Source organism: Juglans microcarpa x Juglans regia, chromosome 1S, assembly GCF_004785595.1.
Source record: "Juglans microcarpa x Juglans regia isolate MS1-56 chromosome 1S, Jm3101_v1.0, whole genome shotgun sequence".
NCBI classification, from domain to species: domain Eukaryota; kingdom Viridiplantae; phylum Streptophyta; class Magnoliopsida; order Fagales; family Juglandaceae; genus Juglans; species Juglans microcarpa x Juglans regia.
In genome coordinates this window covers 28,181,411-28,199,522 of record NC_054595.1, presented here as the reverse complement: position 1 = coordinate 28,199,522, position 18,112 = coordinate 28,181,411, and the positions used below count along the sequence as shown (strand labels likewise).

The following is an 18,112-nucleotide window of genomic DNA, read 5'->3' as shown; positions in this document are numbered from 1 at the left end:
TAATCAACCAATGAGTCTTCGATACCGAGAATGATCTTCTAAAACATCAACATCAGCTTTTGTCAACTTAAGCTTGGAATCCATAGGGAACTAGACAGGTTTGCAACCAAGATAACCACTATCCTCTAAGACTTCAAGAACATATTTGCGTTGAGATACAGAAATTCCAGATATAGTACGTGCTATTTCTAAACCCAAGAAATACTTAAGTTGACCCAAGTCCTTGATTTTGAATTGATCGTGAAGATAAGACTTCACTTGAGCAACATATGACATACCATTGGAAGCAATTTGCAATGATAATTTGTGAGATCAAATTTGAACTTTGAGAGATCAAATGTTGTACCAGGATGTTGCTGTATAGAACCCGAAGGCAGTGAAGTTTGATCAAAAGTATGAACCATTTTGCAATGATAATCCTGCAAATAAGATAGAGGATGTTTGGTACGAGAAGATCTTCTAGGAGGAACATCAATCAGATCATAATGTTCTGGACTGATGTCACTAGAAGCTGGTAGGGAAAAAAGTACATCAACTGATGGAGAATGATCAATGCATTGACACAAGTACGAAGAACAAAGTCTGAGTGAGAAATAGAATTAGGAGTTAGATTTGGAAAAGGAAATGAATTCTCATGAAAAACAACATCATGAGAGACAAAGATAGTTTGAGTGTCTAGATCTAAGAGTTTATAACCCTTGGTACCATATGGATAACCAAGAAATACACATTTCTTAGCACGAGTATCAAACTTGGCTTTGTGAGGAGATATATTGGTAGCAAAACATAGATATCTGAATACCTTTAAGTGAGAATAGGAAGGTTTCTTGGAAAACAAAAACTCATAAGAAGACTTATTGTTGAGTAAATGAGAGGGAGATCTATTGATTAAGTATGTAGCTGTCATGATACAATCACCCCAGTAAGATAAAGGGATGTTGGAATCTCAACACTTTAGCAACATTCAATAGATGCTGGTGTTTTCTTTCAGGTATTCCATTTTGTTGTGGAGTATATGGACAGCTATGTTGATGTATGATTCCCTTAGAAGACAAGAGATTAGATAGATTAAATTCTGTGCCATTATTAGAACGAAGGATACAAATTATGTTTCAACCATAGCCAAGAAGCACTCAAGTGTATTGCCAGTTTGGAACTTGAATTTTAGCAAATAAAGTCAAGTACAGCAAGTGAAATCATCAACTATTGTTAAAAAATAGTGTTGACCATTATTAGTATGAACACAAAATGGACCCCAAAGATCGCAATGAATAAGCTCAAAAGGAATGGTAGATTTAATAGAACTAATGGGAAAAGAAGGTCTATGCTACTTAGCTAAGGGACAGATCTGACATTGATCATTATTATGATGAAAATTGACATCAGAAAGTACATCATGTAACATACGCATTCTGGACAAAGACATGTGTCCTAATTTGCTATGCCACAAGGCAAGTTTATTTGTAGAAATTGAAGAAGAAACAGAGTTGAAAGAAAGTAAAGATAAAGGTTGAAATACAAAACATGAATGAGAGCTGGAATTCAGCAAATATAGTCCATTCTTTTGATCAACCACTCCAATTGTTTTCCAAGCAAGTAGGTCCTGAAGCAAACATTTATCAATCAAGAATATCATGGCAATATTTGAATCTGAGGTGAGTTTATGCATAAAAATTAGATTGAAAGTGAATGAAGGGACATACAAAACATGTTGTAAGGTTAATGTTGCCGATAGCATGACTGATCCTATATGAGATACATGAACAAATTGACCATTTGGTAGGCTAACAGTAACATTAACAGGAGTAGGAGGTGAAAAAAATAGAGAAAGAGAACAGACTATATGGTCTGTAGCTCCATTGTCAACAATACAAGTTTTTGGGGAATGAAGGTGTGTAAAAGAAATGGAATTAAGACAATGAGCTATTGCAGAACTAACAAAATAAAGAGGAGATAAACTACTTGTCATATTGGCATAGCTGGTAGGTTGTGGTGGATTGAATTGAGAAGAAATACCTAGAGGTGAATCTGGTCTAAGCTGAGTTTGCAGAGCATTGAGAAGCTATTGAAGTTGCTCTTGAGAAAAAACTTGACCAAAATTAGGAACTGAATTTGCCTTTAGAGAAGTAGACACTTGATTAATAGATGATCGGTGAAATCCAGATTTAGAATCAACAGAATTTTTCTTCTTTGACACCCAGCCCGGGTGATAACCATGAAGCTCGAAACACTTGTCCCGAGTATGGCCCTTTCGGTTACAATGTGTGCAGTGAAGAGATTCTCTCTTACTAGTAGAATGAAAATTCTTCCTCGATATAACAGCAACATCCGATTCAAAAAGTGAATGTGCTTGAGAAGCTAGCATCACAATGTTCTCTTGATTCAACAAAGAGGTATGAGAGAATCCACGCTGACGCTCTTCTTGAATAATCAAATAATAGATTTCATCCAACGAAGGAAATGGTTTCATAAGGAGAATATTACCTCGAGTAGTGAGATAATTCTCAGTCAATCTCATGAGAAAAAGCATGGTTGGAAGAGTGTTTTCCCTACATTAATAATGCATGGTACTTACTGGGCAAGTCTAATTTGGGATTCATGTTTAATAAGAAAGAGACTTTTGGGTTGTCGGCTTTATATTAAGACCAGCTAGCTGGCTGGTTATTCAAGCTAGCCAGAGACAAGAGAAGAACGATGTACGACGTTATTCTTTTTGAGAGAATAATACTCGATGCTTGAAGTTGAATGCATGTGCTAGCTATAAGCTTCATCTTGTGATTAATATAATGCATATAGATATTTGACCCATTAAAGGTTGAGAAGCCAATCGTACGTGTTGTGCTAGCTAGGTAGCTTCTGAGGGGCTTGACTTTTGTATGGTCGGAATGATTAATTAGGCTAAATATTGGCAATCATTTTAATTTCTAGGTCAATTTTAGTTTATAGGCATCTTTGGTGCAAATGTAACACTATTAATTAATGTCCCACATAATGTTTTTATAGGTGCATGGAGCTGATCATGTCAACTTATAATATAATTATGAAGCTGCATGTTGGGTCACTTTCTATTAGGTTGGGATTAGTTTAGAAAGCGATCGACTAACTGAATTCAGCAAATGCCTCTTGTTTTCATTTATTTGTTTCAATTAATTTTCTACATTCAATAATAATAAATATTTAGATCTTCCATTGTGTGTGTGTTTATATATATATATATATATATTATAAGTAATTAAGTGTATGATCAGCAGACTACTTGTTGTAAGACTCATTATGGTTATAAAAATATTAAAATATCAATACTTTTTTATGCTAACTGATATGTTTTTCTAACGTTAGTGCTGTGTTGAGTATTAAAATAAATAGATTTACAAATAAATTACTTTTAGAACATATATAAGACTCTAACCGGCTTATATATATTAAAAATTTATTTAATTTATGCATTAAACTGCTAAAAACCATTAATTTACATCCTAAATTATCGTTTTATACTAAAACTATTGAAGATTTTAATTTTATAATTTCCTCTATTTTTATACGTAAAGAGCAATAGTTTATTACGCGAGCCCATGTAGGGAAGAGAGTTCAGCCAGTAGTCATGGGCCCAAGTCCCAGTGCTATCTTCGCTGGATCCTTGCATTCATTTAAGGACCAGAAGCTCAACGTTGGGTCGCGCTTTTCAAACCTCTGATGTGGGAATTTATTTATTTGTCCGGACTCGATCCAAAATGGGCCAAGACCCACCTTCTTAGCCAGACCCAAAATAGAGCACAACCATTGCACCACCGGCACCAAGAAAAGGGCATCACCATGAGCGATTAAGCATCTGGCAGTACATTCGGTCTCTTGAGCACATAGGTTTTCCGGGAAAATGAGCGGAGCGGGAAAGAAAGTTGCCGATGTGGCACTGAAGGCATCGAGAACCATAGACTGGGAAGGGATGGCGAGGCTTCTGGTCACCGATGAGGCTCGGAAAGAGTTCGCAACTCTTCGCCGCGCCTTTGATGAGGTCAACTCCACCCTCCAGACCAAGTTCAGCCAGGTCCAAACACCACCACCAACCCCCTCTTATCTATTACGGGTGCCTCTGTAATTTTGCTGGATCTTTTCCATTTCTAAATTGATTTCTTTTTTATTTTAATGTTTTTTTATTTGTTATGCATCGGAGCTTGCTCAGAATTGTCGTGTTGAAAGACTTGGATTTTCGTCAGTTGGGGTTTTGTTCGTTGATTTTCGTTGGACGGGTCTCTTCTGTATTTCTGTATTTTAATTACTTCTGTTACTATCTGTGGTTTGTGGTAGAAAATGAAAGAGGGATAATCTTTCATTGGCTACTGTTTTGTGAAATTCAGTTCGGGGAAATAGAGCTAAAAATGTAGGTTATTTTTATTTTTTCAATTTAATGTTTTCTTTGGTTCGTTAGGAATGTAGGTTAAGAAAGGAATGATAGTTTTTGGAACAAAATTTTTTTGCTATTGTTTGATATCAAAGAAAACAAAAATATTAGCTTTAGACTAATGCATTTGTTTTATTTAGCTAGGAGCTACAATAATATACTATGATTTGATCCTTCTAATGCTCTCCATGTTTCAAATGAGTAGCATGCTTGGAGAGTATGGCATGTAGGAGCTCAAAGGAGCGTTTTATGTGTGGCTTTAGATAACATAAAATGGCTTCATGGAGATCGATAATGAGTAGTAATTAATTAGATTGCCTTTTGACCTTACTAGCTGTTGATCTTGAATGAATGATTTATCTTTGTGCAGGAACCAGAGCCCATAGATTGGGAATATTACAGAAAAGGAATTGGGTCTCGCTTGGTGGATATGTACAAAGAGGCTTATGACAGTATGTTTTCTAACTCACTGGTGAATGCGCTGGCAATATATATTAGTTTTGTGTGGTTACTTTATGTTATTATAGTTGCATCATCCTTAGGGTCCTTGTACAATCACGATTTCTGCATCTTTGTGGTCAGACGATTCTACTTTATGTTCTTATGTCATTAGATGGTACATTGGAGTGGTTTGGATTTAGAGATGAGTTGAGATGGTTTGTGAATGGTAGAATGAAAGTTGAATTATTTATTATATTTTGTGTGGAAATTTGGGAAAGTTGTTTTAGTATTTGAAAAAGTTGAATTGTTTATTATATTTTGTATGGGAATTTGGAAAAGTTGTAATGATGAAATGAGATGAGTTGAGGTGGGTTTTGAATGCAAACAAGGCCTTAGGTTGCTAATTCTGGTACCTAGTACTTATTAAAACAAAAACTCTGGTACCTAGTAGTCTATTCAGTACCTAACCATTTCTTTCATTTATTTTTGTTTATTAACCCTTCATTCGGCTAGCATATCTCAACACCATTTATTCTAGGTGGCATGCTCTCACTCAATGTCCTTGTGCTATTTACTTGTTGCTTAAGTGCACTTGCTTAATTCCTTCATGTGCTGCACTAGGGAGGAAATTTTTTTTTTTTTTTTTTAATTATTATTATGTCGGGGAACCTCTTCAAGGCAGGGCCCTTCAGACCCATCCCTGCAGAGTAAACTCCGGTCCCGTGCACCGCATCCTCGGAAGTTTCTGTACATGGAACTGATTAAATCTCTGGCTTTTCACCAGGGGGTGTGGCCTCAAAGAATTGTTTGCACCCATGAGATGTTGAACCTTGGACCTTGAAGGGAGTGATATCCCAAGACCAAGGCCTTCACAACTTGGGCCAACCCCTTGGGGTTAGGGAGGAAAACTAAAGGAAGAGAAAGAAAAGGGTAAGAAAGGAAAGTAAATGAGAATTCTTGTATTCCAAGTTCAAACTAACTCTAAAAGCAGCTTATGCTTGTGTATGGAAAGGATAATTTAGGAAATATGTTCTAATACTTTTTTTGATCGGGAAATATGTTCTAATACTTCATTATCGTTGCCAGATTAGCCAAGAACTCTTGAACACAATTGAATTTTTTATTAGCGGGATCAAGTAGTATGATTCATTATCGCAACTTTGTGCCGAGTAAACCATTATCAGCGTGACACACTCGAGGGACTTCTAGGCTTACCATTTGACAAGTTTTTTTCTTGAGGGATTTGCTGAATGTGGAGCATGTTTACCTATGAATATATTATGGGCAGCAGGAATTTGATTACTAACTTGTACAATTCTTTATTTATCGTTTCAAATGCCAATCACGGGATAATGAGTTTTAGTGCTTTTACTAGTCCATTCTTAATTTCTTAGTCCATGTCTCTGTTGGGAATTACTTTTATTGTTGTTTTTTTAGTTGGTTTTCACTTTTCTAGAGTTTATGCTTATCCATGTTTTCCCCATCTCAATTGTTTGTAACTTGCAGGCATAGAAATCCCCAAGTATGTAGACACAGTCACTCCTCAGTACAAGCCAAAATTCGATGCACTGGTGAGAACTTACTCAAGATCAATTGCTTTACGCCCTCTTCCTCCCTACCTCTATCTTGATATTAGCATCTGATATGTTTGTATTTGACTTTACATAAAGTTGGTGGAATTGAAAGAAGCAGAAGAGAAATCCTTAAAGGAGTCTGATCGTTTGGAAAAGGAAATTGTCGAAGTACAAGAGATGAAGGTGATAGAAAACAACTACTCTTTACATCTTCAGTCTCCCAAAATTTTTATCACTTCTCACAGCTTTTCATTTATGACAGAAAAAGATTAGCACCATGACCGCAAATGAGTACTTTGAGAAGCATCCTGAGTTGAAGAAGAAGTTTGATGATGAAATCCGTAATGATTACTGGGGTTATTGATTACGTCTTCTGATTCTACCAACTAGTCTCATTTCAGCTGAATCCCGGAAAATTCTCATGTCCCATGTTTGTTGGGTAATAAATAACCATTTTCTCTCGTTTGAAATCTGGTTACTTTTGGTTGGAGGATTTGAGCTTTAGCCAAACCATGTGAAAATAGGATTTTATTTGTACGGCTAACAGATCTCCTCTTGATTTATATAAAAGCAGGATTTGAATCTGCGAGCATTACCGAGTATCATGTTTCCCATTCGTATAATAGGATTACAGAAATTCTCACAGATGTAGTCCCGGAAATCATCCAGATGATGTGTTTTCCATCTCATCTGAGCATTAGAAATTCTGAAAGCAATTTTGTGGTCGCCATTTGCTACCTGTGGATGCGCTTGATAACGTTCCGTCAACCACCATGCAACCTAATTATATTGAGAGCCCGATGTTGTGGCATCGACATTTTAAAACCACCTTTTTCAAGAGACAAAACGGCAACAACCGCATTTCTGAGTTTATCGTCTGATCAATAAAACCATCATCGCAGAATGGTCATATCACAGATTCACAAGAGCTCAAGAAAAAATATATATGTGCATTTTAATCATGTATATAACTGAAAGTCAAAAGCAAACAGAAAACAAAGTCCTCTTTTTTTTCATGAACTATAGAGAAAAATAAAGTTGGAAACGAATTAACTGCGGGAGATACAAGATAGAATAAACATGTTTGTGCCGCCATCAAGCGGCCCAAAAAAGTACGAAACAAGTAAAGAAACTGCAAAAGAAAAATGGCATTGACGTTTGCCAACGGAAAATTCGGGTAAAAAATGCTAATACTAAGCTCGGAAAAAGCTCAAAATTTTTTCAGCAGCATTAACTTGCTATCATCATGTGAAAAACCAAAGGATGCATTCTAGTGTTGCTGCTTCAAAACTTTAGCCGGAAGTTGCCACCTTTTCCTGAGACAGTTGCTCGCCTGCTACCTCCTTACTTTTGTCCATGGCCTTCCTTGCAAGCTCGTAGCCTGCAAAGTTCATAGCCCCGAGGGGAGCAATCCAGAAGAACCTGGGTACTGCACCTTTAAATAAGCCAAGGGGTCCCTCGCGGCGGAGAATAGAGATGGCTACCATTGACATTGGTAAAGATCGACCTTGTGCAGTCATCATTCTAGTCTTCATCACATCAAAGGGTGTAGTGACAACAGCAGCTAGCCCACCAGATAAAGCTCCAACAGCAATTGTTTCCCAGGGTTCCAGGTCCCGTCCCAGAAGTTGCTGCACAGCCTTCAAAACAGCACATGAAGATCAACATGATAGTATTTAACTAATTGACTTTCACATGGGTCCCACCTAAGCACATGTCAAACTCAATCTAACAAACAACAATAAACAGACAAAACAGAACACCAATTACACCAAACATATTTTATATTGTATCAGCTCAAGGCCTGCTAGATAATTTCTCCCATTTGATCAATTATCAGCAACAGACATTTATGCCCATAGTGTAGACTTCTCTCTCTCCACAGAATTCTGGCGTCCGAAGGCTTGAACGAGTTCTTAATTTTTTATATATAAGGGGGCCTACATTGGACATTTGTGAGGATATTCCTTCTTAAATTTCCATTTGCCATGTTTTCTGTTGGCTTCATTCTCTTGTCCAACTCTTAAATCATCCTACAATGGAAAATGATACATAACTTTTTTCACAACCCTTTTCAAAAGAGTAATGCTATACACCACACTAACATCCTACTTTCATTCCACTATGTAAAATGTGGCACTTTTATCACCCTGAATGATCCTTTATTTTTTTTAAAGAAGAAATATTAATAGTGATGGGCAATGCCACCTCATCATAGTATATGAATGTGGTGTATACAATTTTCCTTTTCAAAAACATGTTTTAAATGAAGGGCAAGTTTGTAAAGTAACTTATAAAACAATTATAAAAGTATCATCATTTTACAAAAATACCCCAAATTTAAAACATTATACTGAAAATGGTTGTCTATCATTACTCTTCTACAATATCAATGTAAATAAAATTTGGTTACTTTGGGATCAATGAATTCTTTCAGTCACTGGTACAGTAAGAAGCTTACAATCAACAAACCCTATAAAAGAAAGACAATCCTGGCACCTGTGCATCTGAATAAGAAGAACAGCTATGACTAGAGTTCCACACCTTTTTGGATTCAGCATAAAGCCCCATGCCAGCAACATAGAATGGAACCTCCCGACAAAGAGTGGCACCAGTCCCTCGAAAGAAACCTTTAAGCCCATCTTGTTGCCAAGTCCCAACAATAGCCTCCCCCACATTGTCAAAAATGCCAGCCTGCAACCGCTGTTTTAATACCTCACAAGGGATCCGCACTGCCGTCCCCAAAAATGTACTACAGAATGATGATAGCGATTGGACCTACACAAGCAAATATAGTGACTTTTTTTCTTTATCTGTTAAAACATAATTAGCAACTAAGAGTCGAAGACTTTTTTTTTCGTTTTTTCTGTCGTGATTAAATCCATTGCCTCTTGCAAATATCTGAATTCCTCTTCCAAAGGTATATTAGGCAACAAAGAGTCCTATCACATCCCAAATCCCATTATTGTTTATGCTCTTCAAGTGCGTGTGTGCACGTGCATACACACAGAGAGAGAGAGAGAGAGAGAGAGCTTATAGTAGCCACAAAAATGCAAATACAGGACATGGAAGCTAGCTGGTTGGAGTTACTCTAGCGGTACTTTACTTCTACAGTATACTCTACAGGTCATTAATTTGATTTATGCTATTATCTATTTTGAAACTAGAATGAAAGAGCTCCTTAACTTTATATAAACATATAATTTAGATGCCATGAATAACACCCACTATGTTGAAGATGCATGCGGGATCTATGCTTATGTGACAAACCAGGCAGCTTCTGAAGGACATTTAACTGGGGCAAAAATTTCTTCATGGTTTAATGCCTTCTTGTGATGTTCAAAAGGTACAGAACAACAAATTGATGACAATCGTAAACTAAAATAAGTTAGTCAACTTCCCAGTAAGACTCTTAAATGGGAACTACACAGTCTGAAAAACAGAACAGACTGGATATCTCATGCTTAGGAAAACCTATCTCTGACATTTTCAAGACAAAATAGGCAATTGTTGCCAATTCCTAACATCAGATGGTACATAATTCTCAAAACTTCTTTCAAACAGAATCCAAGGAAGATACAGGACAAAAACATGAAAAAATTGGATAGTGGTGTAAAATTCTGTAATAAACACAGCTAAATAACCATTACCTGGATGTCTGAGAGTGCTGGAGCAACATTTATTAAAACAAGTTTACTTGTTTCAAATATCCCAGTTCGCAGACCATGGCTGCAATGTCCAGTGAAAACATCAGCCAAAAGAACAAGAATTGACTGACAAATGAGAGAAGAAAAAATAAAAATAACCTTGAAAATTGTCCAAGAATTGCAGGGATTGAACCCCTATACAAACCCTGAACTCCGATCTGTGGAAGCTTTGAAATGATTTCAGGGAAGGTCAGCGTTGATGCTTGTACACGAGTCTGAAAAACCCAATAAATCCAATCACTTTAAGAAATGAAGCTGTACCAATAATATCTCCAACCATAGAAATCTAAGAAATGAAAGTGCATTAAGATTGGTACTTAAAATTTATATATACTGTTCATGACAGCACAATTACTAGAAGTGCCAATGCATGACCAAAAAACCAAGCAAAAGAATTTGCCTTTATTGTATCGACAGGGTGCATTAAAGAACATGAAAGGGCGCAAGAAAGGCCTCCTGCTAATGCAGATCTTAGAACACTTCCAGCTGGTATTTCCACAGGCGGTGCAACAGCAACAACAGTTGCAGCTTCAAACCAGATGCTCCTGTACATATTACAAAAAGAGGTTACCATCAGCAAGAAATTAGTAATTTGTGAATACTAGTCCTATCAGCAAACAAAATAATCAAAAGTGTATATTAGAGAACTGCTTGATTGTTTCTGCATTCTATAATCTCATTCCAAAGTTTCAGTCTCCAGAAACTATGCATTAACCAGCAAGAAAAAAATAGAACTGTTACCATTTCAAGGCACCAAGCAAAGAAAAAAGTATACATGAGAAAATTTAGGAGTAACTGAACCAAACAAGCTATTCAGCTATCAAGACTCAAACTACAGGTTTGGGAACAAGTTCATACTTCTGATTGAACCAAAGGAAATTCAACAAAAAAACATGCATGAACACGTTCTGAAAACTTTCTTACCGAGGATCATCTTGAAGCCGATCAGAAGGGAGAAGCAGCATAAAGTTTCGGAAATGTCCATAAGAAATAGGTCCTTCCGTGTCTGCTTTCAGAAATCGCATCATAGCGACAGCATTGTCTTCATTTGCAGGAAGCCCTGCATTTTTCAGCGATGCCAATATTTCACTCTTTTGCAGTGTCCCAGACTTGCTCAGGCAGAGAGAAGTATAAGCACGAAGAATGGTTGGTTCCTTCTGTTCCATCAAGGACAAAAACTGTTTCCAACCAATTGATTTTGAAAATAAGTGACTTCTAGTGCGGTGCATAAACTCCTGAGCATATCTTCGAGGTAATTTTCTCTTTCGAAATGCAACTTCAAGGTCTTCCAAAGTTACTTGGCCATCACCATCCCTATCCAACTCCTCAAAGAACCTCCTTCCTGTAAGAAAGTGCAGGCTAAAATGGGTAAAAATGTTTCTTTTCAGATAATGTACATGCAGAAGAACCAGAGTAGGAAAAATATATTAACCAAGATGACTACTCTTTTCCCTTTTCCCCTTTCAAAACTCTCAATCTCCTAAAATTGTATATTTCTTCGTCAACCATCTAGTCATTGACCAAGCGTAAATGCCCATCATTTAGCTATGGTAACCAATGCCCACTCATGTGTAAGTGTCTCCCTGTAATATAGCATGGTTATGGCAGTATAAATGTTTTCCCTGTATCCATTCCTTATCTGGCCTTTTTTGAAACACAATATAAACCTAAATATTACTGGATAGCTTTTTCATAGGGTGTGGGAGTGTTTTTCATAGGGTGTGGGGGGTGTTTTTCATAGGGTGTGGGGTGTGGGGTGGTGAATAGTGACTAAATAGAAGAATTTTTCTACTGGATATTACACTCAACAGTGACAAAAAGAGGACAGGCAACAGACAATGGTTCCCGCATCTTCTCATAAGATAATAAACACTCCCCCTGCATTTTTCTCTTCTTCTTTCTAGGGGTAGGAATTATTTATTGAAGCCTGAAATGTGTACCGATTGCCAATCCACGTAAATCCTACTCTAAACCTTATCCTACAAACCAAACACAGCCTTAACGTCCACAAACATGTTACCAGCAAACAACATCCATCGTTATGGGTGTCAATTAAACTAGCTGGGAACAACAGTTGTTCAATGTCGTGACAAAGAGGTACAAATAGTATCAACTTTCTAGATAATTTACTCCACTTACATAGAAACATCATAATTACTTTCATTTTTGCCATCACTCAAAAGCATAAATAATTGTCTTAGATGTTTTTAGAACTTAAACATCAAGCATCTCGCTATTAAAAACCAGCTAATTGTGCAATCAAAGCAAACATATCTTCGCCACCTGACATTTTCCTCCTCCGGTTTACTGTCATACTCAATATTAATTTTTAGCATGCAGAAATTTGGTAAATAACAATAAGACAGGTTCCTGCATGTGTGTGTGTCTATATAGCTGTACAATGGTTTTGTTTTAAATTGGAAGTTGTTTGTGTTTTAAAATGGAAAAAACGTTACTGATAAAAAAAATGGAAAGAAGTTGGTTTTAATAGAAAATGCAGTTTGATTAAGATTTTAGAGAAGTCTCAAAGGAAATGGAAAGGCTGCCAAATATAGATGAGATCTATATAGAGAGTTTAGGGAAAATATCAGGAGCTGTTAGGGAAAGTTTGAAGCTCTAGAGAGCCTAATATCCTGATCTGCGCTGTTCCTCTAGGCTTTCATCTCAGGTGGGCAGCTAATACCAATGTTCCTCTAGGTTTTAAAGCTCTACAAACAATGGCCCCCACCCAAGAAAACATTGTTTGTAGAGCTTTAAAACATTGTTTTCTTGGGTGGGGGCCATTGTTTGTAACGGACTAAATGTCCATGACTTTCTACTTTCAGTTGTAAACTCTATTAGGTACTTCTCATGTATACTTCTCTGTATACTTGGGCTTTGCCTATTATTATGAATAAAATTTCTTGATTACCGATAAAAAAAAAAAAAAAAAAAAAAAAAAAGGACGAGTCAGCAGGTTAAGGCAGTAGAGAAGACTTGGCCTAGTAATAGAGAGAATAAGCAGTAATCACTTGGACTGTTATGTTTATGTTTATACTAAGTATATGACGGTCGTGTTTCATAAGTTTATCATGGTCATGTTTCATTCTAGTCAATGACATTATTTTTTTAAAAGTATTCTAGTTTGTGATCATATGAAATTTTATGCTGGAATTTTTACGATTCTGCAAATCAAATGATTATGCTTGGGTGATTAAAGTTCATGGATGGAGGTTCTTGGGAATCTTTAATCATCTAAAAGGGACAGCTGATATTTCCAAATCAGTGGAGTATTCTTTAATTAGAATGGAGAATGTAGAGCCAAGATACACACATCACGAAAAAGAAAAATGAACCGTATCTTAAATAGTATTTTTTTTTTTTGCTGAATAAAAGGGTAAGAGAGGGCAGCCGGAGGTGGCTTCCCTACCTTGGTGTGACCATAATAGCCCTACCCAACCGGACAGGAGAGGCCTAGATGGTGGAAAGCTGCAGGCACTCTCTCAAGTTGGGTTTGAGCCATAGCTTAGGACCCAGCCCCACTAGGGAGTTCAATAAATCCTTAGGCAGCTAATACCAATAATCTCAGATGAATCCCTATTCAGACTCGAACCTAGGACCTAGTACATGGCAAATCATTTAGAAGTAAACCAATGACCAATGACCATTGAGCCACCACCCTTGGTAGAGTTAATGAAGTATTAATAAAGTGCCGGTTGTTCTAGTTTTTTTAGTAGGCTGTATGATATGAAAATTGTGCAGGGAAGGGAGGACAGATTGTTGTGGCAACATGCTGGAAATTACATTTTTACAGTCAGCTCTTATTATAACACGCTGACTTGCCAATGTGACAATCAATTCCCTTGGAAGGGTATTTGGAGAGCCAAGGTGCCTAGTAAAGTTGCTTTTTCTGCTGGTTGGTGTTTCTAGGGAAGATATTGACAACGGATAATTTGAGAAAGCGCGGTATAATCTGCTTGTACTGGTGTTATTTGTGCAAGAAAGATGGTGAGTCGGATCACTTGTTTCTGCACTGTGAGGTTGCAAAGACTTTTTGGGACGAGATTTTCAGCAGGTCAGGTATTGCCAGGGTGATGCCCAAGAGGGTAGTGGATCTCTTGGCTTGTTGGAAAGGATTTATGGGTAGTCATCGCATTGTTGATATCTAGAAGATGATTCTTTTATGTTTAATGTGGTGCATATGGAAAGGAATGGGCGGTGTTTTGATGATAGAGAACACTCGTTGGGGGAATTTAGAGAGTTTTTCTTTCGAACCCTGTATTTGGGCAAAAGTTCTTGTATTGAATGGGGATAATCTTAGGCTCTGTTTGGATGCTAAGAATATCTAAGATGATCTGAATTTATTTGTGAATAGTAGTGAATTAAGATGTTTGAGTGGGTTTTGTAAGTCCCATTGATATATGTTTGGATGTATGAAGTAGGTTGAGATACGTTTAAATTTTTTTTATGGAAAGCTGAAAAAGTAATGGGTCACATCAATGATTGGTTTGTTGTTGTAGTGATGGAATAATAATAAAAGTCCTATCAATGAACAATGTTGAGTTAAGATAAAAAAAAAAAAAAAAAAAAAAAAAAAAAAGTTTATTTCAGATGGAATAAGTTGCGTGTGTTTGAATGGAGGGTATATCCATCTGTACAAAACTATCTCAGATGATTTGAGATCACCTTAGCACCCAAACGGGCCATTAATGATTTTCTTTTAGCATTTCCTAGCTCCTAGTCTCTAGCTTGTATCTAGGTGTTTCCGCTTGTATACTCCATGTGTACTTGGGTTATGCCTATTTAATTGCTCAAATAAAATCTCTTATTACTTATAAGAAAAAGGATTAATAAAGTAACAAGATCGAGTTGGTCCCACACAGCCAGGGAAAATCCAAATTCATCATGGCATATGTTATGATAACTAGATCATATGAATTCAGCTGATCCGCAAATTAATAGTGAAACTTAATTGAAATTTTGTGTGTAAATTATGGAATTATGCGATGTTTCTAGCATTATATTGATAGAAAGAACTTTTAGATCCTATTTCCAGTTCTGACCAGAATAGCCCAGAATCAACAACAAATTGATACAAAATTATAATGCAGGTGTTAACATTGGAACGTATATTTTCATGGCCACATGTATATAACAATATCATTTAGATGAGTAGGTTATAGGACAAATGCAGCATGCAAGGAGTTTTACTCTGTCAACAAGGTTGTGCTCTAAAACTGCAGTTCAAGTTGAAGGCTTCATTTAGATGAAGGAAATAAGATCCCAGAGATCTTATTCCAAAATAACCCAAATACTAACGTTCTTGCAATTCAAAATAACTTTTTCTTCGTCCTTCCAAAAAATGAGCAGAATGGCACCACCGGTTTTTTTCCCCAGGTTGCCACCTTCCATGATAATGACTAGACATAACAGTGCTCGGCACACATTACGTAGATTCTTCAATAACATAGCTTTAGTGTTTTACAATTACAAGGACAAGACGGCCCATCCACCAGAACGAAAAAAACTTCCGTTGAGAATTTATACCAAATAGACAAAAAATAAAAAGAAAAAAGTGAAACCAAATTTGAAGCAACCTTCATTTTTATTATTAGGATACCTGAAATACCATACCTTCTGCTTCAGTGTATCTAAAGAAATCCTGGACAGAGAATAGTTTCTTCTTATCAGGATAATCTTTAGAAGTACGCCCCAACTGTGGTACGAGCTCAATTAGTTCTGTCAACGAAACAGTGGACAATGTGGATCTCAAGCGCTCCACATTTGATAGAGGAATACTAAGGATACCACTGCCCAGCTTCTGCGGTATAGTGCCTCCAGTTTCTTCACTGTTCCCAGCGGCAGCACCATCATAACCGTCTTCATTAACCGAAGAAGCCACGTCAACTACACTCGAAGGCACACCTCCAACTCTAGCAAACCTTAAATTTCCTAAAAGCCCATTTACATCTGCTTTTCGACCTTCTAAGATATTAGTGAGTGCGCTCAAATGATCGGAATAAGATGAAGAGTTCGGCAGAGAAGTGTCAGAACTCTTACAACCATGTTCTTGCACAACCTGATCAAACTTCTGAAGGTTCTGAGTTAACTGATCCAAAAGAAAACCAATAAAGCAATCGAGCGATACATGTTTTGCTTGATTCTGAAATGTTCTAATTGGTCCCTCGGAATCTTTTTGTTTCGCTTCCCATGAAACCTTTGGTTTTATAGAAGTACACAAATTTTCCTCATCCCCGGGTTTCTGAAACCGCTTCTTTCCCGTTTTGAACGGGCTGGGAAACCCCTGAAGGAAACTGTTCAGCAACAAAGACCAGGTGACTGCAAACTGCAAGCAATTCATACAAGAACCAGCATCCTCCTTACCCCCAAATCCCTCTCTTTCAAACCCCTGTCAGGTAACTCAGCCCGATGCCCATTTCCCGAATTCGGCGAAAACACTCCCAGGAAGGCCTTGATCGGAACCTTAATCGACAAACCCATCTTCCTCTCATCACCAACAACACACTGGCCATCCCTATCACCACCGCTCACTTGGCCAACCAACGCAACACTGTTTCCCTTGTTCTTAGGGCCTCCCCCCCAGCAATGTTCTAGATCTTTAGCCGCTTTCCGAATGCCCAATTCGAGAGGTGAAAGCACTTCTTTTACAACTTGAACCGAATTGAAAAACGATTCGATGGGGTCATTGGCAGATACCATTACTCACCAACCCGAAGATTTCCGCTCCAATATAAATTATAATTTGTATATATCAATTATCGCAAAATATGGGTATGAGTTTTTTTTTTTATATAAAAATAAAGAAGGACCACAAAAGTTACAAATTTCTTCCTTACAATTTAAAAAGGCTTCTCAATAAAATATAAGAATTTCAATAACAAGGGATAAATAGGGTTATTGAACCGAACCAGAACATTTTGAAGAAGGAGCGAGCTGGTGAGATCCGATGAAAATGATTGTAGGACCGCGAAACCCTAACTGCATGGACTGGAAATTGAAGGGAAACCGTACATTTGCTGGGCTCAAAGGAAAAAAACATGTATGTATGTATCTGTGCCAAAGAAGAGATTGGAAATGAGAGAGAGAGTTCTTATTACAGGGTGCGGAGTGTGAGCTTTGTTTAGAGGAAGATTTTTGGAAAGTTGGATAGGGTTGACTCGTTGAGAGTAGTTAATTTAGCGTTTTGGACTCTCTGTGTGTGTGTGTGTGTGTGAGACTCTGTTGATTCCAGACCGAGAGAATATGGGTGGCAAAGGAAGAAGAAGAAGCAACAGCCAGCAGTAGAGAAAAATATAAAAGATAACAATAAAAAATAAAACATTTTTTCGGATAATGAATGTTAAAAATGGATAAAAGCTGACGTAGCAGCTGCACGTAGGAAGGACACTTGGCCCCTTGGGTTGTAGGGTAGGGCTCAAGTATTAAGGTTTGTTTTTAAAAAAAAAAAAAAAGAAGAAGAAGAAATAATGATATTGCATTTAATTAAAAACGAGAATATAAGGAAATTGTACAAAAATCTCTTACAGTGTTCAAAAAATAAAAGTAAAGTTAATAATATCCTTCGACCGAAATAGGACTGTCCAAAACGACAATTTCAGCCCCAATCGGGAATTTAATAATTTGTTTTTTTGAATTTAATAATTTGTTTTTTTGAATTTAATAAAGTTTTTCTCCATTTAATAAAAAAATAAAATATAATTTAATAGATGCATTTTGACAATAAATATATGCACAACAATGTGAAATATAGTTTATATTCTTGATGGAGGGCATTTGCTACGAAATTATTAAAAAAAAGTAACAAAGGCTTGGCTCTCTTGTAATAATAATAAAAAAATCTGAAAAAAAAAAGATGTTTTTATTAAGATTTTTTTGTACATATTCCCCTTACATATTTTTTATCGAAATTGAAAAATAAAAAAAGGCAGTGTTTATCCAGTTATATATATTAATGTCCTCGTGGCTGGAGCTGCCAGTTATTAGAAGCCCAA

The 18,112-nt window shown here is 36.8% G+C and overlaps 2 protein-coding genes across 2 annotated transcripts; one reads left to right on the top strand and one right to left on the bottom strand.

The window, feature by feature from the left end:
• The first annotated feature begins 3,776 nt into the window (after window positions 1-3,776).
• On the top strand, window positions 3,777-7,016 carry LOC121246307 (ATP synthase subunit d, mitochondrial-like). Its single transcript, XM_041144421.1, has 5 exons — window positions 3,777-4,045; window positions 4,770-4,851; window positions 6,347-6,411; window positions 6,511-6,597; window positions 6,677-7,016. The coding sequence occupies exons 1-5, from the start codon at window positions 3,875-3,877 to the stop codon at window positions 6,776-6,778; spliced, it is 507 nt and encodes a 168-aa protein (XP_041000355.1). The 5' UTR covers window positions 3,777-3,874; the 3' UTR covers window positions 6,779-7,016.
• Window positions 7,017-7,401: 385 nt separating this feature from the next.
• LOC121246306 (mitochondrial substrate carrier family protein C-like) lies at window positions 7,402-17,402 on the bottom strand. The gene is given in 8 exon segments (XM_041144420.1): window positions 7,402-8,054; window positions 8,959-9,192; window positions 10,065-10,143; window positions 10,221-10,336; window positions 10,522-10,666; window positions 11,046-11,463; window positions 15,735-16,484; window positions 16,487-17,402. Coding segments are annotated over 8 exon segments (2,424 nt in total). The 5' UTR covers window positions 16,821-17,402; the 3' UTR covers window positions 7,402-7,706.
• Between the last annotated feature and the right edge of the window lie 710 nt (window positions 17,403-18,112).